Source organism: Neoarius graeffei, chromosome 20, assembly GCF_027579695.1.
Source record: "Neoarius graeffei isolate fNeoGra1 chromosome 20, fNeoGra1.pri, whole genome shotgun sequence".
Classification (NCBI taxonomy): domain Eukaryota; kingdom Metazoa; phylum Chordata; class Actinopteri; order Siluriformes; family Ariidae; genus Neoarius; species Neoarius graeffei.
Genome location: NC_083588.1, coordinates 54,199,012 through 54,211,321, shown reverse-complemented (window position 1 = coordinate 54,211,321; position 12,310 = coordinate 54,199,012). Strand labels below are relative to the sequence as shown.

General features: G+C 40.9%; 1 protein-coding gene across 1 annotated transcript in view; it reads right to left on the bottom strand.

The window, feature by feature from the left end:
* Positions 1–1,431: 1,431 nt before the first annotated feature.
* The window catches only part of aclya (ATP citrate lyase a), a 60,705-nt gene continuing 49,826 nt past the window's right edge, over positions 1,432–12,310 (bottom strand). Inside the window, exons 18-28 of the mRNA XM_060901998.1 lie at positions 10,425–10,506; positions 10,211–10,321; positions 9,930–10,057; positions 9,751–9,844; positions 7,698–7,852; positions 6,440–6,590; positions 6,214–6,357; positions 3,897–4,010; positions 3,703–3,785; positions 3,525–3,601; positions 1,432–2,147 (exon numbers count right to left, since the gene is read on the bottom strand). Coding sequence (XP_060757981.1) covers positions 2,053–2,147; positions 3,525–3,601; positions 3,703–3,785; positions 3,897–4,010; positions 6,214–6,357; positions 6,440–6,590; positions 7,698–7,852; positions 9,751–9,844; positions 9,930–10,057; positions 10,211–10,321; positions 10,425–10,506 — 1,234 coding nt within the window. The 3' untranslated portion in view covers positions 1,432–2,052. The remainder of the gene's footprint in view (positions 2,148–3,524; positions 3,602–3,702; positions 3,786–3,896; positions 4,011–6,213; positions 6,358–6,439; positions 6,591–7,697; positions 7,853–9,750; positions 9,845–9,929; positions 10,058–10,210; positions 10,322–10,424; positions 10,507–12,310) is intronic.

The window sequence follows — 12,310 nt, the reverse complement described above, 5'->3', positions numbered from 1 at the left end:
AAGACCAGGTCCTGGCACAGGAAGGACTTTGACTTTTTGATGCTATCAAAAGTACGTTATGTACGTCAGTCTGTCATTTCAAGCCTTCTGAAGTATGTCATGGCTTGCCGTTTTGTTTGAAGATAGTAGCACAAAGCTACACAGCACACACTTTCAATGTGTGTTTGTTATAAAAACTCACATATCTGTTCAAAGTCTTTAAAAAAATTGTCAGAACTTGAATGCTTCTGCTTCTTTTGTGAAACTTGGTGCTGTTTCAAGAAATGCACATAATGCCTGGATCAACTATGTAAGCATTCCAACAGTGGCCACAACAGCCCTTGGAAAAGCCACACCCCTGTTCTTCCATGAGCCAGTAACATTCTGCCACCTCTGTCTGCCCACCAGTCAGGGTTTGTCAAGCCACCTCTTGCAAAAAAACTTTATGGCAGAAAGGAACCATCTAGTGGGCAGCACGGTGGCGTAGTGGTTAGCGCTGTCGCCTCACAGCAAGAAGGTCTGGGTTCGAGCCCCGTGGCAAGCGAGGGTCTTTCTGTGCGGAGTTTGCATGTTCTCTCCGTGTCCGCATGGGTTTCCTCCGGGTGCTCCGTTTTCCCCCCACAGTCCAAAGACGTGCAGGTTAGGTTAACTGGTGACTCTAAATTGACCGTAGGTGTGAATGTGAGTGTGAATGGTTGTCTGTGTCTATGTGTCAGCCCTGTGATGACCTAGCGACTTGTCCAGGGTGTACCCCGCCTTTCACCTGTAGTCAGTTGGGATAGGCTCCAGCTTGCCTGCGACCCTGTAGAACAGGATAAAGCAGCTAGAGAGAATGAGATGAGGAACCATCTATCCATCCATCATCTGTAGCCGGATATCCTGTGCAGGGTCATGGGCAAGCTGGAGCCTATCCCAGCTGACTATGGGTGAGAGGCAGGGTACACCCTGGACTGACAAATAGAGACAAACAACCATTCAGACTCACATTCACACCTACGGTCAATTTAGAGCCACCAATTAGCCTAACCTGCATGCCTTTGGACTGTGAGGGAAACTGGAGCACCCAGAGGAAACCCACACAGACATGGGAAGAACATGCAAACTCCACACAGAAAGATCCCCATCAGCCACTGGGCTCGAACTTGCTGTGAGGCGACAGTGCTAACCACTGCACCACCGTACCACCCAGAAAGGAACCACTTGCATTTTAATACAATGATGAAAGAAGCATCAGCCAGGTGTAGCTACTGTACAAGAGTGAAGGCTACTGGATTGAGTGCCCCCTTGTGGAGACTCTTCACACTGCTAACCATGAGTGAGTGATTAACTGATCACGAACATGATGCAAAGCTGACTCGTATTCCAGGTCTCTGTTGAAGTGTACTTCTGATATACTTTCGACCTGCAGAACACAAGAAGCCCTTTAAGGTACAAAAGAAATGTAGAGTGCAATTCAGGAGCTGATTATTTTATGTTCAATTATACACACTTTTTTTTGTTAATTCACAGTTATAGCAGGATGTAGGCTTTATATAACTTGACACTTCTTGGACACATTTAGGTGTTAATAATAATAATAATAATAATAATAAATGAAATGGCACCAAATATTATACACAGGTTTTTGTAAAACATCCAAGCAGCACTGACTAATGAGAGATGAGGTACACTTTATAGACAATGCACTGGCACAGTGAACTTTTAAAAATACAAATCAAAATAGTAACATTTGGCCATTTTCAAAAAGAGCAATGTATCTATCGTTAAATATAGTTAGTTATTGCACTAGTTCATTTCACTTTTCATCCAAAGCTGCAGAAAGACATCAATCTAAAAAGAGAGTCTAATGAACACACAGCCCAGGTGAACTGTAATAATTTTCATAACATTTTTTGTAATCAGACATTTTCACAGCATTACATCAGCACGACATGACGCTTTCTCACCAGACTAATAGACACACAACACGTTCAAAGTTAAGCTGTTTAAGATGAAAAGACATAACATGACTATGCCCTAGAGGTCAAAGCTGATCGAAGTGGTGATGATGGGCTGATTGTATGGTTTCCATGGTTACATGGACATGTGTTCAGGCAGGACGTAAGAGATATCATCCCATGGGTGACGGTACAGACCCTGTTTCAGCCGCTTCTGGTCCAGATAGTGACCTAAGGGGAAAGAGAGAGAGTTGGCAAAACCTACTTAAACTATTCAAACCACTGTGTCTCAACAGGAAGCTTATAAGAGACACAGATTACCAAGGAGTAATAAAACACACGAAGGCATCAGCTTCAAATCTGAAAATCACTTGCATTTAAAAACAAACAAACAAACAAAAAAACACAATACCATTACACATATGCTATAGAGTCACCCCTTCATGACAAGCAAAAATGTCCAAATAAAATAATCAATTATTGATTACTGATTCTAAATTTACACTTAATACAATTGGGGAAAAGTTACTAATAAAATGTTTGTTTTTTTTTCCCCCTTGAATGCATTTTGGCAAAATGATTGGCATCCCTAAAAACAACAGACATGCATTAGTGGTCTCAGCATTCAGGAAATGTGTTGTTTCCCCTGGAATATAAAATATTATTCTATCCACATTCACTGGATATGAGCAATTGCGCGCTCTGATTGGCTACTCTACTACTAGGCTATCAGCTCATATACCGTGAGTAGGGAAAAACAAAAAAAATGGCGAAGTGTCTTGCTGAACCAACCTAGGACAAAATAAAAACTCTACTCGAAAACAAAACCCAAAAAAAAAATACAAAAAAAGCAACAAAATATGACAGTATTTGATGGTAAGAATCTCTTATTTTTCAAGAATTATTATAGCATTTTTCACAAATTGCTCCTGTCATTTTGCCGGTTTGTTTACATTCTAAGCGGAAATGATTTTGTTGGACGTTTTGTATAAAATTTTTATTTATCGAATTTGCAAAAAAAATAAAACACGCTCTGTTTCTCAAAATCCAGTGAATGTGGATAGAATAAAACAATTATAGCCAAGTCGGTGCTACGCGCCTCATCAGTTATCAGCTCATGTACAACTCGATTTTGTGGAATAACTGTTAAATGTACCACCACCATAGAGGTGTTTCAAAGATTCCTTTCTCCAACCTTGTTAGACATTACTTGAAGAAACTCAGTGCTATTATTCTCCAGTCAAGTCTTAACCAAGTATAAATTCTGGTTAGTGCCAGCCATGGCCTAATGGTTAGAGAAGCAGGTTTAGGACCAAAAGGTCACTGATTTGATTCCCTGGACCAGCAGGAATGGCTGAAGTGCCCTTGAGCAAGGCACCTAACCCCCAACTGCTACCCAGACTGCTCTGGGTATGTTGTCTGTCGCTCTGGATAAGAGAGTGTCTGCTAAATGCCTGTAATGTAATAAAATAAAACTATACGTGTCCTGCAGTGTTTAAGCTTCATTTGTTTACGCATTATTAATTTTTGCTCAGTTTTATAAAGGGTGCCAATAATTCTGGAGTTGACAGCATCATCTAGAAAGCATTTTAAATGTATAACACTGACCAATAAAGCCCATACTGCGTCCTAAGACAAAGATCCCATTCAGTGCTCCGATTTCCACAAATTCATCTGCCTCGTCCCTGTAACGAGAGAGAAACTAAGTGAGAAAGAGTGTAGCATCAAGCAGCAAGGATCGCTGCCATCTGAGCTCCGAGTAAATGTATGCAGTGCTTATAATGACCGTGTAAAGCCTCCACATGTTCTGAGCAGATCCACGAAGGCCACGCCAATAAAGCCGTCAACATTCAGAATAAGGTTGGGTTTCTGGAGAGGGAGATGTACAGAGGTTTTATCACTTAATAGCATGATTTAAACAAACAGGAGTCTGAGGAGGATTTTGACGGGCAAACACATTCACAAATGCTGGCATTATACCTTGGAGGTGGTGATTTTTTCCACATCTAGTGCGTAGTCAAGTAGCTGGGTAGAAGGAAAGTGCTGCTTCACGAAGTCTTTCAGGATTTGCACTCTCATGTCAGGATTATTGATCTGAAAGACAAAAACCGTACAAGCTATAACCATACTGCTGTAATGATAAAGACAGTCATACTATTTCCACTATTTCAAAACGATCATACCCAAGACTGTATCCTTTCAAAAACGTTAGCACTGTTTATCTTTAATCTTTACAGTATACAGACTCAGAGGACTGATCTTTCTATTCAGTGTCACTCAGAAGAGGACAGGTTCCCTTTTGAGTCTGGTTCTTCTCAAGGTTTCATCCTTGTGCTGTCTCGGAGTTCTCTTTGCCATTGTCTTTTTTGTGTGTGTGTGTGTGTGTGTGTGTGTGTGTGTGTGTGGTCTAAATAGAAATCTACATGTGGATTCCCCCCTATTTTCTCTCCAATTTAAATATGGGCCCTATACAACGTTAGGGGGTGATGTAACACACACTGAGGAAAGCGCTATCCACCCATTTCCGTATGCATGAGCTCACAGATGCCAATGATTAGTTGGCGTCACTGTAATTGACAGAGTATGCCACCCCTCCCTCTCTAAGAGCACAAGCCAATTTTGCTCTCTTAGGCTCACAGCCATGAATGGCTGTGGCATCATCAGGATTCAAACTAACGATCTTGCGTATGGATTTCTGTAAAGCTGCTTTGACAATGTCTATAATGGTGACACAAATTAAATACTGAATAGAAAAGAATGCATAGAAACAAACACTGTGTTTATCATGGGATTGTAATAAACATGAAAAATTATTACACTTAAAAAAAAAACGCCAGCTTGGTGTCTTGAAAATAATCAAATTTATGGAGTAGTTCTTATTAGGGGCGGCACGGTGGTGTAGTGGTTAGCGCTGTTGCCTCACAGCAAGAAGGTCCTGGGTTCGAGCCCCGTGGCCGGCGAGGGCCTTTCTGTGCGGAGTTTGCATGTTCTCCCCGTGTCCGCGTGGGTTTCCTCCGGGTGCTCCGGTTTCCCCCACAGTCCAAAGACATGCAGGTTAGGTTAACTGGTGACTCTAAATTGAGCGTAGGTGTGAATGTGAATGGTTGTCTGTGTCTATGTGTCAGCCCTGTGATGACCTGGCGACTTGTCCAGGGTGTACCCCGCCTTTCGCCCGTAGTCAGCTGGGATAGGCTCCAGCTTGCCTGCGACCCTGTAGAAGGATAAAGCGGCTAGAGATAATGAGATGAGAGGAGTTCTTATTAGGGCCTGAGCACTAGAGGGGTGCAGCCTCCAGTGTCCACTAGTGGGCGCTTCACTGATGTGCAAGGCTCTATTATTTTCTTAAGGATTCCTCTTTTTCTTCAATTCTTGGCCATTTTTGAGGTAGTTCCTATGGGTGAAAACTGATGAAATTTGGTACACACATCAGTCCTGGCCACCACTACTCAGGGATACAGGCTTGGCCCCAGGTGTGTCCGGGGGACTCCATAGCGCCCCCACGTTATTAAGACTTTTGCCCAGTATATAGTTTCACCTATCCATGTCAAACATGATAGGTGTGTGGGGTGCACCAAGACGAACAAAATTGTAATGTACATTGTATTAGCCATACTCAACAGGAAGGGAGTTATTTTTGGTTTTGTGCATTTTGACAGGTGTTACATTTTGGCATTCTCGTCCGAGGCAGTTTGTTGGATTAATGCCAGATTTGGTATACCAGAGGTGCTTGGGCCCTTCATCATTGCTTGTGGCTATATTTACAAGATTATATTTATTATTAGTTATTTCGAGACATTTATTACAATTTTCTGACAATAAAATAGGAGAATAATCATCAAAAACACATTTGCTTTATAATAATCCCATAATAAGAAATATTAAAATAAATTTGCCCATTAAGATATTTTCACTTTGCAAGGATTTTTAAATTTTTTTGCAGTGTATATTTCTTAAACAGTAGCAAAGTGTAATCTACTTGTTACAAAAAATTATTCTGAAATCCATGCGGAATATGCATGACTGGACTGGAGTCCCAAACAGGGTATATTCCTGCTTCCAGCCCAGTGTTTCCAGTATAGTCTCCAGATTAACAGTGACACTGACCAGGATGAAGCACATACTGAAGATGTATAAATTCAAGTATAACTGTGCAAGGATTTAGACTTAGAAAGCTACAACAGAGTGTTCTCAATTTCAAGGAAGACGGTGAAGAAAGCCAGAGACCATGACAGCAGACATCACTGCTAAAAAAGTACGGGTCACTGAGTAACTCATTTCCTGCATTGTGTTTACTCACAGATTTGACTCGGTGCCCAATGCCCATGATCAGTTTGCCATCTTTCTTCATCTTGTTGACAAACTCCATGGGCAGCATGCCGCTGTCAAAAGCCTTGCTGAACTGCTTAGCAGCAGCGTCCAGTGCCCCACCAAACCGGTCACCCTAAACACACACACAATACAAATTGTAGCAAAAGGTAGCCGTATAAAAACTAAAGCGATTCCACTGAAGTAACTGGTCTTACAATGGTAAGAAGGCCAGACGTGAGGCTGGAGATAAGATCTTTCCCTGCACGAGCACACACGATGGTATTATGAGCTCCAGAAACAGCAGGACCGTGATCCGCAGTCACCATCAAACACATCTCGATGAACTGACATGCGTATCGGGGTAACCTGTCTCACACACACACACACACACACACACACAAATCTTCACTTTTTCTGTGATATACCATAGAGAAGAAAACAAGGTAAGCTTTACCCTTACAAAAAAGTTTATTCAAGTGTGCTTCTAGTATATTTCTTTTAAACTAAAAATAAGAGTATGCTTTCAGTTTAATTTACTTATCAGAGATATACTTAATAAAGTTATACACAAGTATGCTTAGCTTATACTGAAAAGTATATCGAAAAGTATATTAAGCTTACACTTTTGATCAAGATATACTTAACAAAAGTGTAATAAAAGTATTAAAATATTTGTGCCTTATGTTTAAGTGGACTTGCCCTGTAGTTGTGCTTATCCTTTTGATAGTAACCTATAAAATACTTATTTTTCACACATATTATTGGCTTCTTTGTGATATACAGTAGCATGTTTTAAATCCCATCTTTTAAACCTACATTTTTACCTTTATAACTTCATTGTAACGTAAGGTACAAAACACTTCAGTTGTCTCCTGGTAGTGTGCATGAGGTAAGGGTTAGGGTTAGAAAACTAATAGTATACCTAGAAGGGTCATTGCAGTATACTTCAAAACTAAAAAGTGGACTAGATGTAGATACCAGTAACTAATAGTATATTTCCAATACGCTATAAAGTACACTTTTATAAACGAAAAAGTGGACTAGAAGTGTGTAACAAGTAAACCAATAGTATATTTCCAGTATACTACAAAGTTTAGTATACTAAAAAGTAAACTTAAAAGTGGACTAGAAGTATAAAACAAGTAAACTATTAGTATACAAGCTTACTTGTGGTATATTTGCAGTACAAAATAAAAAATACTAGGTGTATACTCAGTGTACTTCTCTTAGACTTAAAGTATACTTTTTATAAACTAAAAGTGAGCCAATTTAGCCCCAAGAAGTATTAGATTAGTTTACTTACAAGTATACTGGAAGTACACTGATATCAGTATACTTGGTACACAAAAGTACACTTAAGGAAATATACTTTACTTAAGTATACTTAATAAAATGAACTTGAAGTATACTTCTTTTTGGTAAGAATATTTACACTAAAACACAAATGTAAACCAAAAATCTGGCCAATCATACCTTCTCTGGAACCAGAGAAGACCCAAGGTCCCTCCTAGACCTATCTCTGACTTGAAGACTTCTGTGATGGGCATCCCGGCGTAGATCAGCTCCTGCCCCCTTTCATCACAGATACTGGTCATGAAGGACGCTGGTTTACGGATCAGACCAAGTTCCTGCAGAGATACAGACAAACAGGTCTAGGATGTGTATGTGGACATCACGGGCGATTGCTCTAAGACAACGAGGGAGGCTCAGCCTCCTCTAAAAATGACGAACATCGTGTAGGATGAACTGCGCTAGGCTTATGTGTATAGCCGACCGTATAACATTGCTATTTTAGATCCAGAATCATAGAAATATATGTGCTCAACCCAACTACAGTGCGAAATCATTCCGTTATAACTTTCCCCAGTTCGCCTAATGTGTGCGTGAGTTTTTCTCCCTCGTGACAGCGCGATGCAGCCAATGTTGCCAGATACTGCTAACGTTTTCCAGCCCAAAATATGTTCAAAACCCGCCAAAATGCATTTAAAACCGCCCAATCTGGCAACACTGGATGCAGCCCAGCCTCAGTGCACTTCAATGGCATTTGGGAGCTCTGCGCTTTTCAATCTCAAAATGCAAGACAATTATTGGACAAATACTGCGAAAACGCCCGCCCACGGAGTCTCACGGACTCCCAGCCTCAGTGGACTTCAACGGCATTTGGGAGCTCTGCGCTTTTCAATCTGAAAATGCAAGACGGTTATTGGACAAATACTGCGAAAACGCCCGCCCACGGACTCGGAGCCTCACATGGGAGGGACATGGCAGTTTCCGCGAGGAGACTGGTGATTGGTGAAAGCGACCGGATATTTTCTTTGATTGACAGCTCGTTTCAACTATAGACAGGCAGCGGTGAATCTCAGTTCAGTCCCATGAGGATTCGCGAGTGCTGTGGTGTATTGTAAGAGATCAGCTTACATTTCGATTTCATTCATTACATACGGTTTCTCCCAGCTTTTTTAGTTTGTATATATTTTCATTGTAAATAAAGTGTTGTCAAGTTTGCTATCTTAGTTCCAGAAATTTCGTTTATTTGAGTGACTGAACTTGAACGGGCTAGTCAGCTAGCAAGAAAGCTGCGCACGGATGCCAAGCATTGCTGATTTAATTTTGGCGAAGCCATTTGCCAGTCTTCCTTTTGAGGAAAAAATTAAAATTAAAGAGCAGGGTAGACCAACGCCTCAAATTGACTTGGTGAAAAAGGTAGGGAATAATACTCGTTCCTTTCAGCTCTCCTGGTACGAGAAAGTGAACTGGCTAACAGCAAGTGACCCACATCAACAACAGTAAATAGGCTACTTTAGTAATATGTCATGGATGGACCAAAAATATAGAATCTATTTAAAATGTTTATGCTGAGTATATTATATTGGAATATATATTTTAATGGATATGAATTAAACACAGCTACAATTTAGAAAACATTTTTAAACAAAAACACAGCCAAGAACATTTCACACTACAGACCTGGATTAAAAGTGAAGGGTTATCAAAATTGTCAATAAAACATTTCTCAGTCAAAATAAGTAAAATATAGGGAAAGTGTCATTGAATGAAATGTGTGGCACCCAGCTCTATGTTTGGCTCCCCAAGGTCAGTGCTTGTGCCTATTCCAGAACACTCTGCTGTTACTGCTGAGGTTCCTGACAAAGAGCTGCTTTCAATAATGATCAATTTTTAAATAACATGCCACAATTTTAAAATGTTAAAATATCCCCCCCCCCAAACACCACCATCATGTATATTGGACAGTAGGCTAATGGGCCAAAAGGACCTGTTATTTCACAGTTTGTGACCCTGCCAACAATCAGCCAGATCAGAGGCAAGAGTATAGGCAAAATTGATGTGTTTTTTTCTTTTAAAATCTGGAAATATCGTAACCGACCAGCCTCCCCTGTTTGAAAGACTACCAGCTGCCACTGGTGGCCATATAAACAAAAACCATATAGCCTCTATCTAGCATACAAGAGCATGATGTGAACAACTTCACATTTCTGAAGTTATACTCTGGACCCAGCATACTCACTCTTGCCCAAGAATAGTCCATTGGCACAGTCGGAGGGGGAACTTCGTTAGCTGGTACAATCACACCACGGTTCACCAAGTCATCATACACTGATCTAGAAAACACAAATGCATATCATTCCATTGCATCAAATGAATCATCTGTCCCTAGAAGAGCTATAGATTTATGTTCAACCTTACTTTATGACTTCTCCCAGCTCATCAAAGCTCTTAGGGACAAAGACTCCAGCCTCTTGGAGGGCCTTGTTCTTGGCCACCGCCGTCTCAGAGGCCTGGTTTGCGCACGCCCCGGCATGGCCAAACTGTACCTGTATCCATAAGGGAGCCAAAACCAAATGTGTCAAATCTCTTTCATAATCAGGAGAAATTTCTTCAGCTAATTCAATTTCACTAAATGAATGAAAGAGATTAGAAATAGGACAAGTCAGTACTGCACATCTAATTGTAATCGTAATGCACACCTCAGAGGAAAACATCGTAGCGCAAGTGCCGATGCACCAGCAAACCACGGGCTTAGTGATCCTTCCCTCTTTAATGCCCTGACAGATCGTATATTCCTCTGTCCCTCCAATCTAGAGGCAGAGAACAGTGTAGAAATAAAATCAATAGATGCTTTTATAGTTATAATACAGCTAAAGAACAGAGCTGAGGGTTATGTAGGTGAGGTTCACTCACCTCTCCAAGCACAACAATCATCTTCACATCGGGTGTGTCCTGATACCTCAAAACATGATCTGTGAATACTGAACCTGGGTACCTGCAGCATGAACATCAACAGTATAACCAAACAGTACACATCTTTCAATATATTTAACAGTTATTCAATGAAATCGAGTTGTTCATGAACTGATAGCCAATGAGGCACCGACGAGATTGAGTGGAATAACTTATTATATCCACATTCACTGGATTTTGAGAAACAGTATTTTTATTTTTTGCAAATTCAATAAATAAAACCTTTACACAAACCGTCCAACAAAATTATTTCCACTTAGAATGTAAACAAACCAGCAAAATGACAGGCTCAATTTGTAAAACATGCTATAATAATCATTCGGGGGGGGGGGGGGAATACTTTCATTCCATAATTTGTTGCTTTTTGGGGGGTTTTCTCTTTCTTCTTTACAGTTGGCAAAACAACTTAAAGGTGCATTACCACTACTGACTGGGCTGGAGTGTGGAACAGGATATACCGTACACACACACACACACACACACACCCCCGATTCCAAAAAAGTTGGGACAAAGTACAAATTGCAAATAAAAACGGAATGCAATGATGTGGAAGTTTCAAAATTCCATATTTTATTCAGAATAGAACATAGAGGACATATCAAATGTTTAAACTGAGAAAATGTATCATTTAAAGAGAAAAATTAGGTGATTTTAAATTTCATAACAACACATCTCAAAAAAGTTGGGACAAGGCCATGTTTACCACTGTGAGACATCCCCTTTTCTCTTTACAACAGTCTGTAAACGTCTGGGGACTGAGGAGACAAGTTGCTCAAGTTTAGGGATAGGAATGTTAACCCATTCTTGTCTAATGTAGGATTCTAGTTGCTCAACTGTCTTAGGTCTTTTTTGTCGTATCTTCCGTTTTATGATGCGCCAAATGTTTTCTATGGGTGAAAGATCTGGACTGCAGGCTGGCCAGTTCAGTACCCGGACCCTTCTTCTACGCAGCCATGATGCTGTAATTGATGCAGTATGTGGTTTGGCATTGTCATGTTGGAAAATGCAAGGTCTTCCCTGAAAGAGACATCGTCTGGATGGGAGCATATGTTGCTCTAGAACCTGGATATACCTTTCAGCATTGATGGTGTCTTTCCAGATGTGCAAGCTGCCCATGCCACACGCACTAATGCAACCCCATACCATCAGAGATGCAGGCTTCTGAACTGGGCGCCGATAACAACTTGGGTCGTCCTTCTCCTCTTTAGTCCGAATGACACGGCGTCCCTGATTTCCATAAAGAACTTCAAATTTTGATTCGTCTGACCACAGAACAGTTTTCCACTTTGCCACAGTCCATTTTAAATGAGCCTTGGCCCAGAGAAGACGCCTGCGTTTCTGGATCATGTTTAGATACGGCTTCTTCTTTGAACTATAGAGTTTTAGCTGGCAACGGCGGATGGCACGGTGAATTGTGCTCACAGATAATGTTCTCTGGAAATATTCCTGAGCCCATTTTGTGATTTCCAATACAGAAGCATGCCTGTATGTGATGTAGTGCCGTCTAAGGGCCCGAAGATCATGGGCACCCAGTATGGTTTTCCGGCCTTGACCCTTACGCACAGAGATTCTTCCAGATTCTCTGAATCGTTTGATGATATTATGCACTGTAGATGATGATATATTCAAGCTCTTTGCAATTTTACACTGTCGAACTCCTTTCTGATATTGCTCCACTATTTGTCGGCGCAGAATTAGGGGGATTGGTGATCCTCTTCCCATCTTTACTTCTGAGAGCCGCTGCCACTCCAAGATGCTCTTTTTATACCCAGTCATGTTAATGACCTATTGCCAATTGACCTAATGAGTTGCAGTTTGGTCCTCCA